At 32.1% G+C, this 18,327-nt stretch overlaps 2 protein-coding genes across 8 annotated transcripts in view; one reads left to right on the top strand and one right to left on the bottom strand.

Annotated features, from left to right (window-relative positions):
* Positions 1-3,061: 3,061 nt before the first annotated feature.
* Positions 3,062-5,599, top strand: LOC129910671 (serine protease grass-like). Its single transcript, XM_055988140.1, has 5 exons — positions 3,062-3,588; positions 4,043-4,194; positions 4,260-4,828; positions 4,907-5,100; positions 5,169-5,599. Exons 1-5 carry the CDS (start codon positions 3,492-3,494, stop codon positions 5,573-5,575), a joined length of 1,419 nt encoding a protein of 472 aa, XP_055844115.1. The 5' UTR covers positions 3,062-3,491; the 3' UTR covers positions 5,576-5,599.
* Positions 5,600-16,390: 10,791 nt separating this feature from the next.
* The window catches only part of LOC129910668 (uncharacterized), a 53,628-nt gene continuing 51,691 nt past the window's right edge, over positions 16,391-18,327 (bottom strand). For all 7 annotated transcript variants that reach the window (XM_055988132.1, XM_055988134.1, XM_055988133.1 and 4 more), the window contains 3 exons: positions 17,175-17,439; positions 16,640-17,118; positions 16,391-16,545 (listed from right to left, as the gene is read on the bottom strand). In XM_055988132.1, the coding sequence (XP_055844107.1) occupies positions 16,427-16,545; positions 16,640-17,118; positions 17,175-17,439 (863 nt within the window). In that variant the 3' untranslated portion in view covers positions 16,391-16,426. The remainder of the gene's footprint in view (positions 16,546-16,639; positions 17,119-17,174; positions 17,440-18,327) is intronic.

Below are 18,327 nucleotides of genomic sequence, written 5' to 3' on the forward strand. Positions count from 1 at the left end.
TTTTAAAATTTTTTTTGCGGAAAGAGTAGGCAAAAACATTATTTTAGCAATAAAATCTTAGATTTCTAACTCATTTTTGCAAGTATTCCATAGGAAAATCGATATTAAAGTTAATGTGAAAAATTTTACAGTATGCTTCTTTAAGCCTAGTATGGTGCTGATGCGAAACGAAAAATTCCGTACAAAAAATGACAAAACGAAATCGTAAACGTTCGTTCTGCAGTACGCTGTTCGACACTGCGAAATTAAAAAGTCTACACTTCTTTTTCGCACACAAACAATTGCCGGGGACAATAATATTGCGTGCGGAAAAATGGCATTTGAGTTTTTTGTTGTTCATTTTGTCATTGCATGCCTTTCTGAGATGCGTGTTTGCTTTTTCTATGTTTTGCAATTTGTGAATATTTTTCCTTCGAGATTTCGCAAGTATTTCGTTGTCCTCGTGGAGACCAACGAAAAATTTCGTTTCGCATCAGTAGCGTACAAGGTTTTAAATTCATTATGGTTCATTTTAAATTAGCACTATTGTGGGTTTCACTTGAACACTCGAAAAAATTTAATTTCACTTTTTCCTTATTATGAGTTCAGGGTGAAAAGTTGTTCACGTCTTGAAAGTAATATGCGAGGTAAGCAACAGCTCTTTTCTTACATAAATTAAGGCCAAGAACGAGAAACTAGTTTAGTAGCTTATTCCCCTCGGCTAAAACTCCAGGTGAAAACATTTTCACTCACATGAATAGTGCTGAATGATATAAGGTAACTGAAATCCTTGAGAGGTAAATGGTTTTTGTCTATGACTAAGTACCCATCAAGTTACATACTTACGTTTTTCACTTTTTTGTAGGGGTTATTCAATATTTTTATAAAATGAAGATTAAAAATACAAAATAACTTTTTTGTATAAAAAAATAATTTAAATAGGTATCTCCTCAAACATGAGTGAGAACTATAACCTTTCACGATAGACAGTGTAAAGATGTCAACAACTTAAAGAAAACAATTTTGTGAGAACGCACAAAAACAACTTTCCTCAAAATATTACACTTTGAGTTGAAATTGAAAAAATGTTTTTTTTCGAATTTAAATAATTATCAACATACATTTTTAATTTGCGGTTGTTTACAAAAAAAAACAAAAAAAAATAAAAATAAATAAACGCACTTACCGCGATAATTATATAAAGTATAGCGGAATGATTGAATGACCACAACGTTTTGACAGGTTAACAGTTCTACAAAACCTAGAATTAGGAATTAGAATTTTTAGGCCGATAACATTTATCTACTTTTCAAATTAATTTCGAACATCGTTCTCTCTTTCGCTTTCACTTTGTACTGATTGCTATTTGCTACTTAAACCTGTAGATTTAGTTTTTGTCTTTTTTGTAAAACATTCGATTTTGACACTAAAAAAATCTTAACAAAGTTCATAGAGGATTTCAAAAGTTTGGTCCCAGGGGTTTTTTGGCAGCATTTGCCCTACCAGACGTCATTCAAATCCTGAAATGCATTTTCGAGAAAAAATTAAGTAAATTTTGTTTTTTGTAAATATAATCATTTGGTGATACCTCTTAAAAAAATAAATCAATTGTTCATAAGTCAACTAAATAATCATTTTTATCAAAAAACAAAACCGACTTCCATGGCTAAAACTGGGTTTTATGGTTTTTCTTATAGTTCCTACTGAACTGAACGAAATTGAAATGGGACCACATTGCAGCCACCAGCTATCCTATACAAAAAGAATAAATGGTTCACTCAGTCCAAAGTTATGAGGTAACAAACACAAAAAAAAAAAAAAAATACAGACGAATTGAATACCTCCTCCTTTTTGGAAGTCGGTAAATAATAAGAGACAATCAATGTTAGTAAAATTAATAAACAGAAGCTTCGTTTTTTTTTTGTAAAATCATTTCTTTTTCAAATTTTATTTTCAAAGACTCTCATAATTTTTCAATTTTCTTAATGCATCTTTCCTTAATTCTTTGAACCGCAAATTCAATTGAGATGTTGGTTTTTTAATCTTTGAATAACGGATTTTTTCCAGAGGAGTTTTTGAAATTAATTTTTTTTAGAAAAGAATATGACTGAATATCAAAAAAAACACCCTAATTTTAAATCGAAAATTCTCGTAATTTATTTTTCCTTTAATTTGTATCGTATTCACCTAATTTTCCAATGGGTTTCATCCTACTATTATTTTTTTTTTGGTTTCAAAAATTATCGATCCTGGTCTAAAAACGGGAAATAGATTTTTATTTTTTCTTTCTAAAATGTTGATAAAAATATACAAATGTCAGAAAAGGCAAAAGTGAAAGAAGACATAATTTCATTAAAAAAAAAATAAACTAATAGGTACCCCGATTCTCCCCCACAGCCACAACTTGGTGAGTCACAATTTTTCGTCAAGTTGTTGTGAGTTGTGATCTGCTCCATAGGAGATCACAACTTTGAAAATAAGGTTGTAAGAATCAAAAATTTTTCTAGGTGGTCGTAAAAATTTGATTAACCACTACATGTGTATGTATAATGGCTTTTTGTTTTCTCGATTTGATTAGATGGTGTATAAGTACGGTGACCATATTTCTGGAAGCGAAACCCGGGACAGATGAAAAATTCGTTTGATCGTTTTTAAAATATTGATTTTTCAAAAAAAAAAAATTAAATTTTTTAAACGAGTTTGCATAATTTTTCCTTATTTTAATATCAAGAGCGTTTTTGTTGAAATCATTTAAGTCGTTTATGAAATCAGAAATCAAGAAAATGGTTTTATAATAATGTCTATTAATAACTTCTAAAAAAATATTTTTTAATCAAAATCGGTTGAGATGTTTTTTAACAGCCTCTAGCCTAGTCTAGGGGCGAATCGAAAATTTTCATACAAAACCAGCACAAAATTTAGCTATTCGTTGCACAATACGCAGCTTAGGTAACGAAATTCTTACCTATGCTAGAATATATGGAGATTTTTCAGCGAATTTTTCTTGCAGCAAACGTTTTTTGACTTTGGAGACTAGTTTTGCTTCAGCAGCGTACTAGGTTAATGCTTTATGCGAAAAATTAGAAAAAAATTTCCAGCCACTGTTTTCTTGTTTTCCGTACAAAGTATTTAAAATATTGAGTACAAAAATCAGAGAATGTCCAAATACGGGACAATCACCGGACAAATTACAAAATACGGGACACTTATACGTCCCGGGTTTCTTTAATAAAAACCCGGGACAAGCTGTAGAAATACGGGTACGTCCCGGGTTAACCGGGACGGATGGTCACCGTAGTATAAGTAAAGAGAAGTAGTGAGTGATAAGGCTTGAATCCATTGTAGTCGAAACCTCGAAACACCCATGGCTTAGAATCTCAAAAAATAGGTGGAGGTTACTGATGATTGTTGTTAAATAAAAATGTTTATAGTTCATTAGTCTCATTTGGAAACGCAATCTAAGAAGTTCGAGTTTTCAGTCAGTGTCAGAGTGCAAGATCTATTTCCTTAACATGCAAAAGTTTACTGCAATGTCAAGGATGAAAAGTGTAAAGATTTTGTTGATATTAATATTGATGATAATTTTTGCAGTTGATAGAACATATGGAAGTAAGTTTTATTAATAAATTATAATATTAATAAAAACGGTTTGTTTGTAAAATTATGTGTAAATGTCATTTTATACGAGTACCTACTTGCAATGAATCAAATAGACTTGAAAAGAGATTTCTTATTTCTTTTGTGATAGTTATAAAAAATAATTTTTTTTTGATAAATCTGAAAAATTCGATGAAACCAAAAGAATTTATTCAACTATTCAAGGTGAAAGGGTGTTTTTTTCGAGATAAATAAAAGTTAGTTAATGTATCTCGGAGCTATGGAGAACTTTCTTGGTTCTTGATGGTAAACAAATTCATACCCAATCGGGAATTTAATTTTTTTTCGGTCTCATATAAACATAAACACTTCTGTTTTAACCAATTGCGATTTTTTATGTTGATAGAAAAATAAACCCTTTCTTAACTTATTTTGACATACTGTCATTAAAAATTTCTTTTTGCAGATCTTCGGCCCTGCAAAAATTCTGGAATTTGTGTTGCATTTCTAAATTGTACCACAATCACCGAGCTTAGCAGAAGATATCCCACTAAACCTTTGCCACCTCCAGTAAGTAGTTTCGTGCGACAATCCTTCTGTGGGATATCCAGAAATATTGTGAGTAAAAACTTCATGATAAATACTTTTTTTTTAATGCAAATTTTAATTCAAAAAATTTCTAGCATCATTTTTGTTGTGATCCAAAAAGTGTTATTGGCTATGAAACAACTTCTGTACAGACTACAACTTCACTTCCAGTCACCACTTTTAAGTCCGTCGTGGGTGAACGCCGAGAAATAGCTCCAGTACAAACGATAGCTTCTTTTCCAGTTACCACTTCAAAGTACGTCATGGCTGAACGTAAAGAAACAGCTCCAATACAAATCACAACTTTACCACCACTTACCACCTCAGAATCTGTCTTGGGTCAATCTGTTGAAAAAGTTTCAGTAAAAACCACAGTTTCACCCTCAATCACCACATCTACACCCATCAGACGTGCGGGTGTTGAAAGATCGGAAGATTATGTCCAAGCTGGATTAGACTTGTTACAACAACAAACAAACTGCGGAAAAAGTGATGCTAATCGAGTTGCTAATGGAGAAAATGCTAATCTCTCCGAATTTCCATGGATGGCTTTGCTAATATATTCTGATGGTGTCGAAAGAACGATTAACTGTGGTGGAAGTTTAATCCATGAAAGATATGTTCTCACTGCAGCTCATTGCATCTGGGCTGGAAGAAAACAACTGTAAGACTTTTAAATTATTTTTTTTTTCGTATAGGTTACCTACAAGACAACTTGTAATTGATAGAAATTCAATTTTAGGGTAAGTGTGCGCTTGGGTGAACATAATACCGAATCCATTGAAGACTGTGAAGGCGAGGGTGAAAAAAAGAAATGTGCTCCACCAACACAAGAAATTAACATAGAAAAGGTTATTTATAATAACGACTTTGATCCCAGCAAGTTCTCCGATGATATTGCATTGCTGCGACTTGTCACCAATGCTGTAATTCGATGTAAGTTTTCAGACCTCGTAAAAAACATGATAAATTATCTTAACGTAATTTTGGTTTTTTTTCGAAAGCCAATGTAAAACCGGTCTGCTTGCCTATAACGGATAGATCAAGAAATAACTCTTTAAGTTACATGATGATAGCTGGATGGGGTCATATAGACAATCGCTCTAAAGCTACAATTCTACAAAAAGCTCGTGTTCCAATAAAAACCATTGAGTATTGTCAACAAATACACGTAGCGATTAAGTGCAGCCATAAACAACTATGTGCCGGTGGAGAGAACCAAATCGATACTTGTAAAGGTGATTCAGGTGGACCGCTATTTTATATTGCGCCATACAATTTTGGTCTGCGATATGTACACGTACAGTATGGTGTGGCTACTGGTGGTAACAGAGACTGTGGTTCTAATGACCCTTCAATATACGTCAGAGTTGACAATTATTTGCGGTGGATTGCTTCCAATTTAACATAAAATTAAGTGTATTCTCTGATTAAGGTTGTGAAATTACAAAAAAAAAAAAAAAAAATAATAAGAATCGTTTTATTGAAATTTTAAGAGGTTCGATGAGTAAAGAAGCAACGAAGGCTCTTATTGCAATTATTGAAGAACTTTCCTTGAGTTGGGTTATAATTGCCTTTTTTGTTAGTTCTTAATGAATAAAAAGGGTAACCTGTGAATTGATTCAAGACTCAAATTCCTTAGATATACATATTTCATTTGAACGGATGACTAAAATAGTATAAAAAATTATACATTATCAGCCCTATTTATAAACTCATCATAGACAGTGCATAGCAACATAGCCGTAGCTAGGATTTCAGTTCGGTGGGGGGGGGGGGGGGATTGGTTTTAGCTCAGACCAAACAAAATTTTTTTTAGAAATCACAATACTTTGTATCAACTATATGTAACTGCAGTCGATTCTAAATCCCGCTAAATCAAATAGTCATTTGAACTGTGTAGAAGCGAAAAATTTGCCAATATCCTTTTTAAGTATTTTTAGGAGAGGAATTCGAAGTTAAAAGTTAAAAAAAGCCCTGCTTACGGTAAACGTAATTTAAAAATGGCCGAATATTCAGCGGCATCTCTAGTTTTGTAGGTACAAAGAGTGATAAGTTGGTTGATATAAATTGCGAGCGTTAGCGAGCAAGAAAATTTTTTTTAAGAAACAAATTTTAACCAATCTATTGAAAAACATAAGCAATCGGTTTTAATATTTATTATTGAGAAAATTATTTGTCAGAAATTTTCTCATTCGAATTTTCAACGTTCAAGAAGCAAGACCTGTTTTCTTATAATTGTTTATCACCTTTGTTATATAAATAAACCAACAAACTCTAATAGGTTATGGGCGAAACTAAAGAGTCGGTTTATGGAATTCCGCAATTTCATGGAAGCGGATTTGATGATTGGCAGTTTAGGGTCAAGACCCATCTGGACTCGCTTAATCTGGGAGATGTTTTGACCAATGTCGTTGAAGCAAATGGTGTGGGATACGAAGATTTTCTGAAAAGGGATATGAAAGCCAAAGAACGAATTGTAGCGTTTGTTCATAATGATTTTTTGAGCTACATTCGTGAGAAGACTACAGCTAAAGAGATGTGGAAAAGCCTCCAATCGTCTTTTGCAACAAAGTCTGTGGTGAATCAAATGTTGCTCAGAAAGCAATTGTCGAAGCTCAAGATGAAAGATGGTGATTCAGCCGCAAAGCACATCACTGATTTTGAGAATTTGGTAAGGCAGCTTAAGATGTCGGGAGCATCATTAGAAGAAAGTGATCTTCTAGCTCAGTTTTTTCTTTCCCTGCCTGAAAAATTTGATCCGTTGGTTACTGCTTTACAAAATCTTAGTAGCAGTGATTTAACGTTTCAAACTACCAAAGACAGACTGCTTTTAGAAGAAGCAAAGTTAAATGACAGAGATGAAGAAGATGATCATGTGAGATCAGCATTTGCTGGAAAGAAATTTTTTAAGAAACCTTATAAATTTCAAGGCAAATGTTTCAAATGCAATAAGCAAGGGCACTTAGCGAGAGATTGTCGAAATTCTGAATCAGGACATAGTCAAAAACCCAATAAAAATTCAAAGCGGGTATGTCTGATGTCGGATCGAAATAATTGTAATAGTTTCAAAGAGTCAAGCTCCAAAATAAAATTTAAGCTTGATTCTGGGGCAAGTGACCATCTGATGAATGTGAACTGGTGTTTTTCTGAAGAGAAAGAACTGAGAGAACCAGTAAAAATCAATGTTGCAAAGAATGGTCAATTTTTAATTGCAAAAAGTGCTGGAATTATTCATGGAAGAAGCAACACTGGTATCGACCTGACAATTAATGATGTTCTGTATCTACCGGAATTAAGAGACAACTTACTTTCCGTTCGAAGATTGACAAGTCTTGGTGTTGATGTCCAATTTGCCAACGATATAGCCAGAATTGTTAAAAATGGTATTCTCATTGCCGAAGGATATCTAAATGGCAGTTTGTATGAAGTTGAATTTGAGATTCAATATCTTTCAGCAAATTTATGTAAGACTGTTGATATCAAATTATGGCATAATCGTTTGGGACATGTTGGACAAGGAGCCTTAAAAGAAATGGCAAAAGAAAATCTTATAAAAGGACTCAATGCGACTTCCGTTGATGGCCTTGGTTTCTGTGATATTTGTGTAGAGGGAAAACATAGTCGTGACCCCTTCAATGGCGCAAGAAACAGAGCAACTCGAGTGTTAGAAAGAATTCACTCCGATGTGTGTGGACCCATTGATGAAGCTAACTGGGATGGATCCAAATATTTCGTATCTTTCATTGATGACTATACGCATTTCGCTATGGTGTATGTTATCAAGAGAAAATCTGACGTCTTTGAAGCAATGAAAGAATACGAAGCCATGACGAAATCAATGTTTGGACATTCGATCTCTAAGCTAACCATTGACCAAGGGAGAGAATATTGCTCGAGAGAACAGAACCTGTGGTACAAGAAGATGGGGATTCAAGTTGAACCTACAATCTCTTACTCCCCTCAGCAAAACGGAGTATCAGAAAGGTTCAACAGAACTATTGTTGAAAAAATAAGAACGATGTTATTGCAATCCAACATGCCGAAACGAATGTGGGGTGAGGCAGCACTCACTGCAACATACCTAATTAACAGAACACCAACTAAGTCGGTAAATTGCAAGAAGACACCTGCAGAGTTGTGGTATGGTTCGAAACCAGATTTTGAAAAGTTCCGAGTATTTGGATGCAAGGCTTATGCATGGATTCCAAGTCCACAAAGAAAGAAACTGGATTCCAAGAGTCGAAAATCAATCATGATTGGATACGTACCAAATGGATACAAGCTTTGGGACATCCAAAATAAGAAAATATTCACTGCCCGTGACGTAAAGTTTGATGAAAATGTTTTTCCATTCAATCAAGTTCAAAAAGATGACCAAAACGAAAACGTAATAACGATATTCGACACCCACGAGCAAGAAGGGGAAGAGGTATCTGAAGTACTCGTTGGTGTTGAAAACATCCAAGATACTGGTTGCGATACGAATGAAGATACTGATTGCGATGTGAATGAAGCTGAAAACTATGAACATCAAATAGTTGAAGAAGAAAATGAAGAATCCGATGTTTGGGAAGATGCAGCTGCGCTCCCTTCACAAACTGATAGTGGTAATCTTCATAATGAGATAACTGCAAGGCGCAGTGAACGGGAGCGCCGACTTCCAAGTAAGTTTCATGATTTTTACATGTGTTATAGAACAACTGCTGCTGATAAATTTTCGACAGGTGTACCTAATTCATATGATGAAATCCAAAGACGTTCTGATGCTCCAAAATGGTTCAAGGCTATTGAAGAAGAGCTTTACTCTATGAAAGAAAATGATGTTTGGCAAGTGGTTACAAAACCGAAAAATGCAAAGACCTTGAAGCCCAAATGGATATTCCAAATTAAAGAAAATGAATATGGTGAACCCACAAGGTACAAAGCTCGTCTAGTAGTTAGAGGGTTTACGCAAAAAGCTGGGATAGATTATGAAGAGACTTATTCACCCGTTGCGAAACTAACCACTATTCGAACTGTGTTAGCTGTGGCCTTACGAAACAAGTTTCTCTTTCACCAACTTGATGTAAAAACTGCATTTTTGCATGGCACACTAAAAGAAGAATTGTACATGGCTGCTCCTGAAGGGGTTTCAGTCAAGGATGGAGATGTTTGCAGATTATATAAGTCCATTTATGGTCTTAAACAATCTCCTAGATGTTGGAACAAGAAGTTCAATGATTTTATAATTCAGTTGGGGTTCAAGAGATCTAGACATGACTATTGCTTATACACTAAGATGGGACAAGAAGAAGATGACCTGATTATACTTATACTATATGTGGACGATTTATTGATTACTGGAAAGAACTTATTGAAATTACAAGGACTTAAGACAAAACTAGAAGCAAGTTTTAAAATGTCAGATTGTGGAAACCTTAAATTTTTCCTTGGAATTAAAATCGATGTTCAAGAAAATGTGATAAGACTTTCACAAGAATCAAGTATCGACAAGCTGCTTGAAAAATTTGGGATGGAAGAGTGTAATCCAACAAGAAGTCCAATGGAAAAAGGATTACAACTTCAATTGACAAAATCAGAGCAAGAATTTAACAAGCCTTACAGAGAATTACTTGGAAGCCTCATGTATATCATGTTATGTGTTCGACCTGATATATGCTTTCCAGTTGGATACATGGGAAGGTATCAACAAAACCCTTCAGAAAATAACTGGCAAGCACTCAAACGAATAGTGAGGTATCTAAAAGGCACTAAGAAGAAAAACCTTATTTTTGAAATAACTGATGATCACCCTTTAACTGGTTACGCTGATGCTGACTGGGGAAGTGACATAAATGATAGGAAATCGGTTACTGGATATATTTTTAAAGTTTTTGGATGCACGGTTTCCTGGTCAAGTAAAAAGCAAACAACAGTTGCAACTTCTTCCAGTGAAGCTGAGTATATGGCACTCAGTGCAGCTGTTTCCGAAGCTATTTGGATTCGGGGGTTATTGCAAGACTTAAACCAAATTCAAAATGAGCCTGCAATAATTTTTGAAGACAACAAAGGCTGTATTGGAATGGCAACAAATTTAGAAACGAAGAGATCGAAGCATATCGACATTAAACATCATTTCATTCGAGACCACATTCAAAATGGATTGATAGAAGTTAAACCTATTGGTACAAAAGATCAACTTGCTGATATGTTAACAAAGTCCCTGGATTCAACACGTTTTCAAGACCTATGCCAACGCCTTGGATTAAACGATTGAGAAGGGGTATTGAAAAACATAAGCAATCGGTTTTAATATTTATTATTGAGAAAATTATTTGTCAGAAATTTTCTCATTCGAATTTTCAACGTTCAAGAAGCAAGACCTGTTTTCTTATAATTGTTTATCACCTTTGTTATATAAATAAACCAACAAACTCTAATACAATCTAAGGCTTTATAAAAAAAATTATTACGTACAATTTAATATATAAAACATTGAAAAATGTACTTTTTCTTGCACTGAAATTTTGTAGCAGAAAATTGACAGGTACATTCTATCTATTGAGTTCTAAATGAAATTAGCAATACTTAAAAACCAAAATTTTAAATAATCCAAGTTGTTTGACATGAGCTAATTACACTGGTCAACAAGGTTTTTGTTACAGAAACCAGGGTATACTTTTCTATAGGCTGAGCTCGAATCCGAAGTCAGAAAAATTCTATCACATCACGTTTTGGAGATATTCCCGTTAGAAAATTGAAAATGCCGATTTTTACCAGTTTTCAAAGTTATTTTTTAGCGTTTACTTATTTTTTTTTAAATTAAATTTGTAACAGTTTCTAAAAGAATTATGTCAAATTTTGAAAGCGATTGGTACAGAACTTTTCGATATTTGCTATTAAAAGCAAATAAATATGAGATGCCCCAAGCACTTTGATTTCAAGTTATGATTTCTCGAGGAAGAAAATAGATATTTAAAAGATTTAAACGGATTAAGAGAGACAAAACTTAATTCTTTTAGAAACTGTTACAAATTCAATTTAAAAAAAAAAATAAGTAAACGCTAAAAAATATCCCTGAAAACTGGTAAAAAGCGGCATTTTCGATTTTCTAACGGGAATATCTCAAAAACTTGATGTGATCGAATTTTTCTGACTTCGGTTTCGAGCTCAGCACACAAAAAACCTATAGAAGAGTATACCCTGGTTTCTGTAACAAAAAAGAAGTTTAATTTTGTTGACCATTGTTATACTTCACTTTGAAATTTAACAATAAACTGAAATTGTTTAATACCTATATATAATTTGAAACAAAATAATAACGAAATGTTGTAAATACAGTGCTTTGCAAAAGTATAATCGCACCATATAAAAATGCTATTTATATAAAACCGAGTATTGCAGCGACACCCTACTATTTTTTTTATTAAAGGGGATGAAAAAACAAGAATATTGAGAAGAACAAAATGTCCCGTTACTTTCTCTTATAATTTTTAGAAATAAAAACAAGTTTTTCTTCCATTGCAAAAGTATAATTGCATTTTTTTTATTTTGAGTATGGCCAACAAGGTTTTTGTTACAGAAACCAAGATATACTTTTCTAAAGGTTTTTTATGTGCTGAGCTCAATTCCGAACCCAGAAAAATTCTATCACATCGCGTTTTTGAGATATTGCCGTTAGAAAATCGAAAATCCCGCTTTTTACCAGTTTTCGAGGTTATTTCCTGGCGTTGGTAGGTACTACAGTCTCTGAAAAAATCGATACATTTATTTTCGCTTACATACTGGATTTAAGGTTAACATAGAAAAGTGGGTAATAAGCAACTGAAGATATCTCGGACAGTAGAAAAGATGTCTGAAAGATTTAAATAGATTTAAGGGTAATATTTCAAAAACGAGATGTGATCGAATAAGTCCGTCTTTGGATTCGAGTTCGGCCACCGAAACCCTTTGAAAAAGCATAGTTTAGTCTCGGCACCAAAAACCCTGCATAAGTACTTGTGGTATTTAAAGGGTTCTTAAAAGAGCATTTTAAGGTGTTAACATAGTGCTTAAGGAAATGGTCAAAGAGATAAAAACTCTTTGTGATGGACCAAACAATTTTTGTTTTCCTTTATACAAACTTCATCGACAGCTTCTGCAACGATTCAAAATTGGTAGTGATTTTAAGGGAGATTTTCATATAGGTAATCAAATCACTAAAATACAAAAACAAATCATTTAGTGCTGCACATATTAGACTTGTATATGTTTATAATATAGGTATCTTTTGATTTTATGAAAAAAAATTTCGGGGGGGGGGGGGTTAAACACCCAAACCCCCCCCCCCCCCCTAAATACGGCTATGCATAGCAATATGTACTCTTTATAATGTTTTTAAACAGAAAATTGTTATTTATAAACTTTATGCAACGTTAAATAGTGGTTGTATAAGCTAAACGAGTTTTTAGGTTGTTTAGAGCCTGAATAAGAATTTATTTTGCTTAAATGTCATTTGAACATCACATAATTTTCAGAAAAAGAAAAAAATATCAATTTTTGTATATATTTTTGTTTTTTTCATTGAAGAATTTATTTTTTGGATTACATTTGCAATTAAATGAACAACTTGAAGTCAACTGAATTAATAAATAAGAAATTTGGAGATTTGTTCCTGATATAATTTACGAGAAATTTTGGCCGCAGTACTTTTAAATACATGTGTGTGTGTATTCATCTTTTTCTTTTTACATAGAAATATGATTTATGTCTATATTTTCATACATGTGAACAATTTTTTTATCAAGTAAAACAAATGAAATGTGTTTTTTTAGAGATTTTCTTCTACATAATGACATTGAGAACTTTCGCTCACGTTTTTGTTTTGTTTTTTTGTTTTATTTTCGAATCAGATGGAGTTATTTTATTGACAGATGGAGTTGTTTGTCGTACTAATTTTCCATTTTTAGTACTTATTTGGACATAAACCTAGCATAACAATAATGGCTAGGAAAATGTTTAATAAATAGAAATGTATGTAACGTTGCATAAAGGCTACATGAAACTTTATGTATTGTATAACTATGCAACCGTTTAGAGCTGTTTAGTGAAATCTAATAAATAAGGCTGTATTTATATAATTAATAGTAGAGTAACTAAAGCTAAAAAAATGACAATATTAGGGAACCCGGCCGAACAGCTCTAATTTTGATGATCTTTTCTTATTTTCAAACGTCGGTACCTAATTAAAAATACTTTAAAGTCTATAGATAAAAATTTGCCGCTGTTGCCGTTTTGATTTTTTAAATTTAATTGAAGATTTTTTTGAACAAAAAAAAAATTTTTCCAAAAATTTTGCTTAAATTTCATAAATTTATTAATACCAAAAGATTGTCTAGGCAATTAAAGGAATACAATTACATGGGAACGAAGGACAATCTTCAATATCGTTTAGGGGTTTAGGCGATAAATGCAATTTTCTAACAAATTGACTTCAAACAAAAAAAAAAAATATATATATATTTGAACACAACGGCAACACATACAATTTTTAAATATACATTTTTAAAAAGCTATAAGCTTATTCATATTTGTAAAATTAAAATTAAGTAAATTCAGGAAAGGGTTTTTGAAAAAATGGTAATTAAACTCAGATTTTTGAAAACAAAAAAAATCATTGAAAACATTTTAACATGATCTTTTAAAACTGTTTCGTAACATAAAATGCATTTATTTTTCAAATTTTTTGGGCCACATTTATTATTATTTGAAATTATAAAAAAAATGTCAATATGTTTTACAATTTATCAAAGAATTAAAAAGTATTTCATTTTTGAAGAACTTTTTTAATAGAAGTTAAAAAAAAAAAAAATAATTTTTTTTTTTTAAGTTCAACATTTAAATATAAAGTTATTTTTTCTTCATTCAATAGCCCTTATTGTTGAAGGTAAAATAGCAAAAGTTTAATGTTCTTTTTTTCCAAAGTCTTTGATTAAATCAACTATTTCAATACAAAAATTCAGTTTTTATCGAAAAATCCAATGAAATTAGGGTAATTTTTGTTACAAGTTACAAAATATGTTACTTGAATAAACTTCGCGATCAACAAGTGATACATCAGGGGCCTCAAAAAAAAGTAGGGTGTTGTATTTGTACGTACTTTTTCATTTGTTCTCATGTTCTATATCAAATGGGCTCCAAATATTGAAGGAGCTCCAAAATTTAGTCTTGCTCCGGGGCCCCGGCAACTCAACGTACGCCTCTGCAAATAGTTATTTTTATTTTATTCAATTACACAAATTTCAATCATTAAAGCTTTTGGCATTTTTCAACACTAATCATTAGCTATGAATTTGAGTAGGTATACAATACGTATTATTTGTATGTACATATATTGAGTTAAATTTTTATAAACTATAGGTTTCAGTATATGATAAGTAAACTATTTCGTATCTATGTATTTAACGAAAAACAACTGTTTTTGTTTTTATTTTAAATTAATTAACTTTTGGCTGAATAGATCATGTCATGACCAACTCAGTTGGTTTGGTATTGCCATGTACAAAGAAGATATTCTGAGAACCCCTTCAAAAAGGTTCCAAAAACGAGTCAAAAGTCAATTTTCTTGTAAAATTAAGGAGTTAAGTTTCTAGAGAACCTTAGCAATATTCTCAAAGATTAATATGCAGTATATTTTATTTTTAACGGACCGTGAAAACTACAAAACTTGAAATTTGAAATCGTGGTCAAATCGCAAATTTTTGCTTTTTGGTTTCTTTAAAAACCACAAAAATAAATTTTCTTAGTTCCAGAAAAGAGTGTGATAAGAAAATTTGTTTTTCTAATTTTCAATTTTTTCAAAAACTAGAAAAACTAGGCATAAGAACATTTGGTTTTCAGTGATCAATAAGGAATTAATTTGAGCAGTTAGAATTAGAAATTTTTTTTATTGAAATCCACAGTATTTGCAAAAATAGTTTTGAAAGTGTTTTTTAAAACTTTTTTTCTCAAATTTTGATTTGGAAATTGATTATTATTGATTAAAATAACATGATTTAAAAATTAGAATTAAGTGTGGAAATCTGAATTTTAAAAAAGACATCATTCATAACTGTAAGTGTTGCCGTTGTTTTTAAATATTTTTTTTTTGATTTTGAGTAATTTGTTAGAAAATTACCTCTTCCTCCTAAAATTTTCTGTTCAAGTAAATCATATATCGAGGAACATTTTTTTAATTTCTGAAAGAAATGATGACCGAAAACTGTTTGCCCTTGGGGCACTGCCCATGCCTCCCCAAAAGCGTATAGGTAGCAGGTACGCCCTTGTCTCTATCAAATCTTGGTAGAAAAGATTTTTTGTCGGGAAAATAGAATTTTGTTTTTAGTTACAAATTTAAGGTTGCCCGTCATACTCGTTACTAATGTTGAAGAGTTACGATTGTTGAAGAGCTGTTACGACTTTGGTTTTTTAAATTGTAACACAAGAAATTAAGTGACAAACTTCGTTTGGAGCTCAAAAGCATTTAAAAAAAGGTTTTCTTACTTTCGAAATCAAATTATTTGATCTATAATTTCCTATTTGCATCAAAAATAATACTGAAGTCAAGCTGATGCTTGGTAGATAAGGTAGTGTTTTAATGTAATACAAATATCATACATTTTCACTAAACAGGATGGATTTTCGTGTTGTTGAGTAAGTTTGCTGTTATTCAAGAAATTTTGTCTCATTTCAAATGCATTTAATAGGAGAAAAATCAAATAGATTTCTAAAAACAGGTGGATTTTTAAATTTTAAACTTAAATTGTTCCTACATTTTGGGAAGGTAATTATCCTGACATTCAAAAATAAACTAATCATTATTTTGTAAAATACAGTTTTGGGCATTTAATTTTACATTTTTTGTGTGAATTTAAAATCAAAGAAAAAAAAGTTAACTTAACTTTAATAAGAGATTTATTTTTAAATTATTATATTTACATAAGATAAAAAAAAAAGAAAAAAACAAAATATTATAAACTCAACAAAACATAAATTTTGACTTTTTCATCAAATGAGAAAATACTTAAAATCATTAATTAATTGTTTTTTTTTTTTTAACTTTACTTTTAAGTTAGACATTTTTTGGTATACAAATAGTTATTTATAAGTAAAAACAGATATACATGAATCACAATATTCATTGTCATAATTATTATTATTAAAATTTTAGTGTAAATGCAAAATCTACTTTTAAATATTTTAAGTAATAAAAAAAATTTGATGTGTCATATTTTATTTTGATTTAAATTTAGTTTTTTTTTTTTTAAACATTTGTAGGTGCATCCATTCCACAAATGATAGACTTCATCACAGAAGCAGCAGCAAGAGATGAAAAGTTTTGCCATTTGCGCGTTGACATTCCGTCTTTGTAATCAGATATGCCTAGAAAATGTAAAAAAGATTAATAGTCAAGTTTAAAAGTACAAGCGTTAGGAGTTAGGAGATATTAAACTTCAAATATCATAGTTTTACTAACCTTTAACTAAAATGAAACTTTCCCTGCAGTTTCCAATAATACTGTCGAGCACCGAACTCATTTCAACATCAGTCGCCAGAAGACCATGGTTTTTGACAAAATTCATACGTAGGCCATCATTTCGGACCAAATCGCGCCCTGAACCAATTGGTCCCAAATGTAAACGCGATCTTGGCAGACCATCGACGACATCATCTCCAGATATCGGGTGGGCAACTTCGATAACTTCATTATTGCCAATATTCATGAAAAGCTTATCTGTATTTAAGGCTGGTCTATTGAAATCTGTATCAGTTTTCATGGAAAGATTCTTGAGACCGTCCTTAAGGTAATCTTCCCATGGGCGTTTGCTATTCATATTTGCTTGTAGGTTCTCTGCGATTTGTTGTAGACAATCGTTCACAGGGAAATAAGTTTTTAGATCTTCGCCACTACTATAGACGTAGACATAAGGCTTTTCAGCTTTGTTATTTGCACCTCTGAAAAATATTAAAGTTTAAAAACAATTAAGGTTAAAACTTATAACAGAACTTACCTTCCCAATAGCGCCCTATTTTTGTCAACATATGATATGACAACATCCCCCAACCGGACGTGTTTTTTGTAATCTGTGTAATGTGGAACACCACCCGCTACACCAACGATAAAAACGTAATCAACTTTCTGGAATGTACCCAAAAGTCTGGTTGTTGTATTCCCAGTGGCAGTCATTGCTTCCCGAGTACTACCGACAGATGGAAGTTTTGTGCTAACAATCCGATGTGCACCAATGTTACCCAGAGTGTAGACGTTTGACTCACCTAAAGAGAATGGAATAGAAATAAGGACATAGCAAAGGATATTAGATTTTGAATATGAATTTTGTACAATGGTTGTATAGTTGTTGTAGTTTGTGGTGCTAGATGTCTGGTCTGTGATGGAATTCCATACAAAGTATAGAATTTTAAAATAAAAATAAAAACTCTGTTGAATACATTAAATTAATAACAAAACGTGTTGTGTGCAACCGGGTTAACGGACATTTTAAATAGGTTTTAACAAAACGTAAAGATGGATGGAGAATTGAGATGAATGGTTAACTGTTGTTTTTTTTACTAAAGGGTTTTGAAAAAGAAAGTATATCAAGGACAAAAACAACTAAAGGAACAGAATATTGATTCTGTATCTACAAAATTAATGTATCTTTAAAAAATTACACCGGCACACAAAAAAAAAGTGTCATGTACCAGGAACCAGACCTATCTTTCTATATGTTTTTGGGCACGCTGAATCCGAATTTCAAATCCGTTTGGCCCGGTCACCCACCAGTTTTGAGCTGTGACTGCATTTTGTTTGAATTTTTATGACTTTTTTGGAGTTTTTTGCATTTTTCTCAAAACTGGAGGGTGTTCGGACAAAACGGACTTGAAATTCAAATTCAGCGGGTCCAAAAACATATAGAAAGATAGGTCTGGTTCCTGGTACATGAAACTTTTTTTTTGTGTGCCGGGGATGACAGCGACATGTCGCTACAGTGCCAGCACACAAAAAAAAAGTTGTATGTACCAGGAACCAGACCTATCTTTCTATATGGTTTTGGACCCGCTGAATTCGAATTTCAAGTTCGTTTCACCCGGTCACCCTCCAGTTTTTAGAAAAATGCAAAAAAGACCCCACAAAAGGTAAAAAACTTCCTTTTTTTGAGTTTT

This window comes from Episyrphus balteatus, chromosome 2, assembly GCF_945859705.1.
Source record: "Episyrphus balteatus chromosome 2, idEpiBalt1.1, whole genome shotgun sequence".
NCBI lineage: Eukaryota > Metazoa > Arthropoda > Insecta > Diptera > Syrphidae > Episyrphus > Episyrphus balteatus.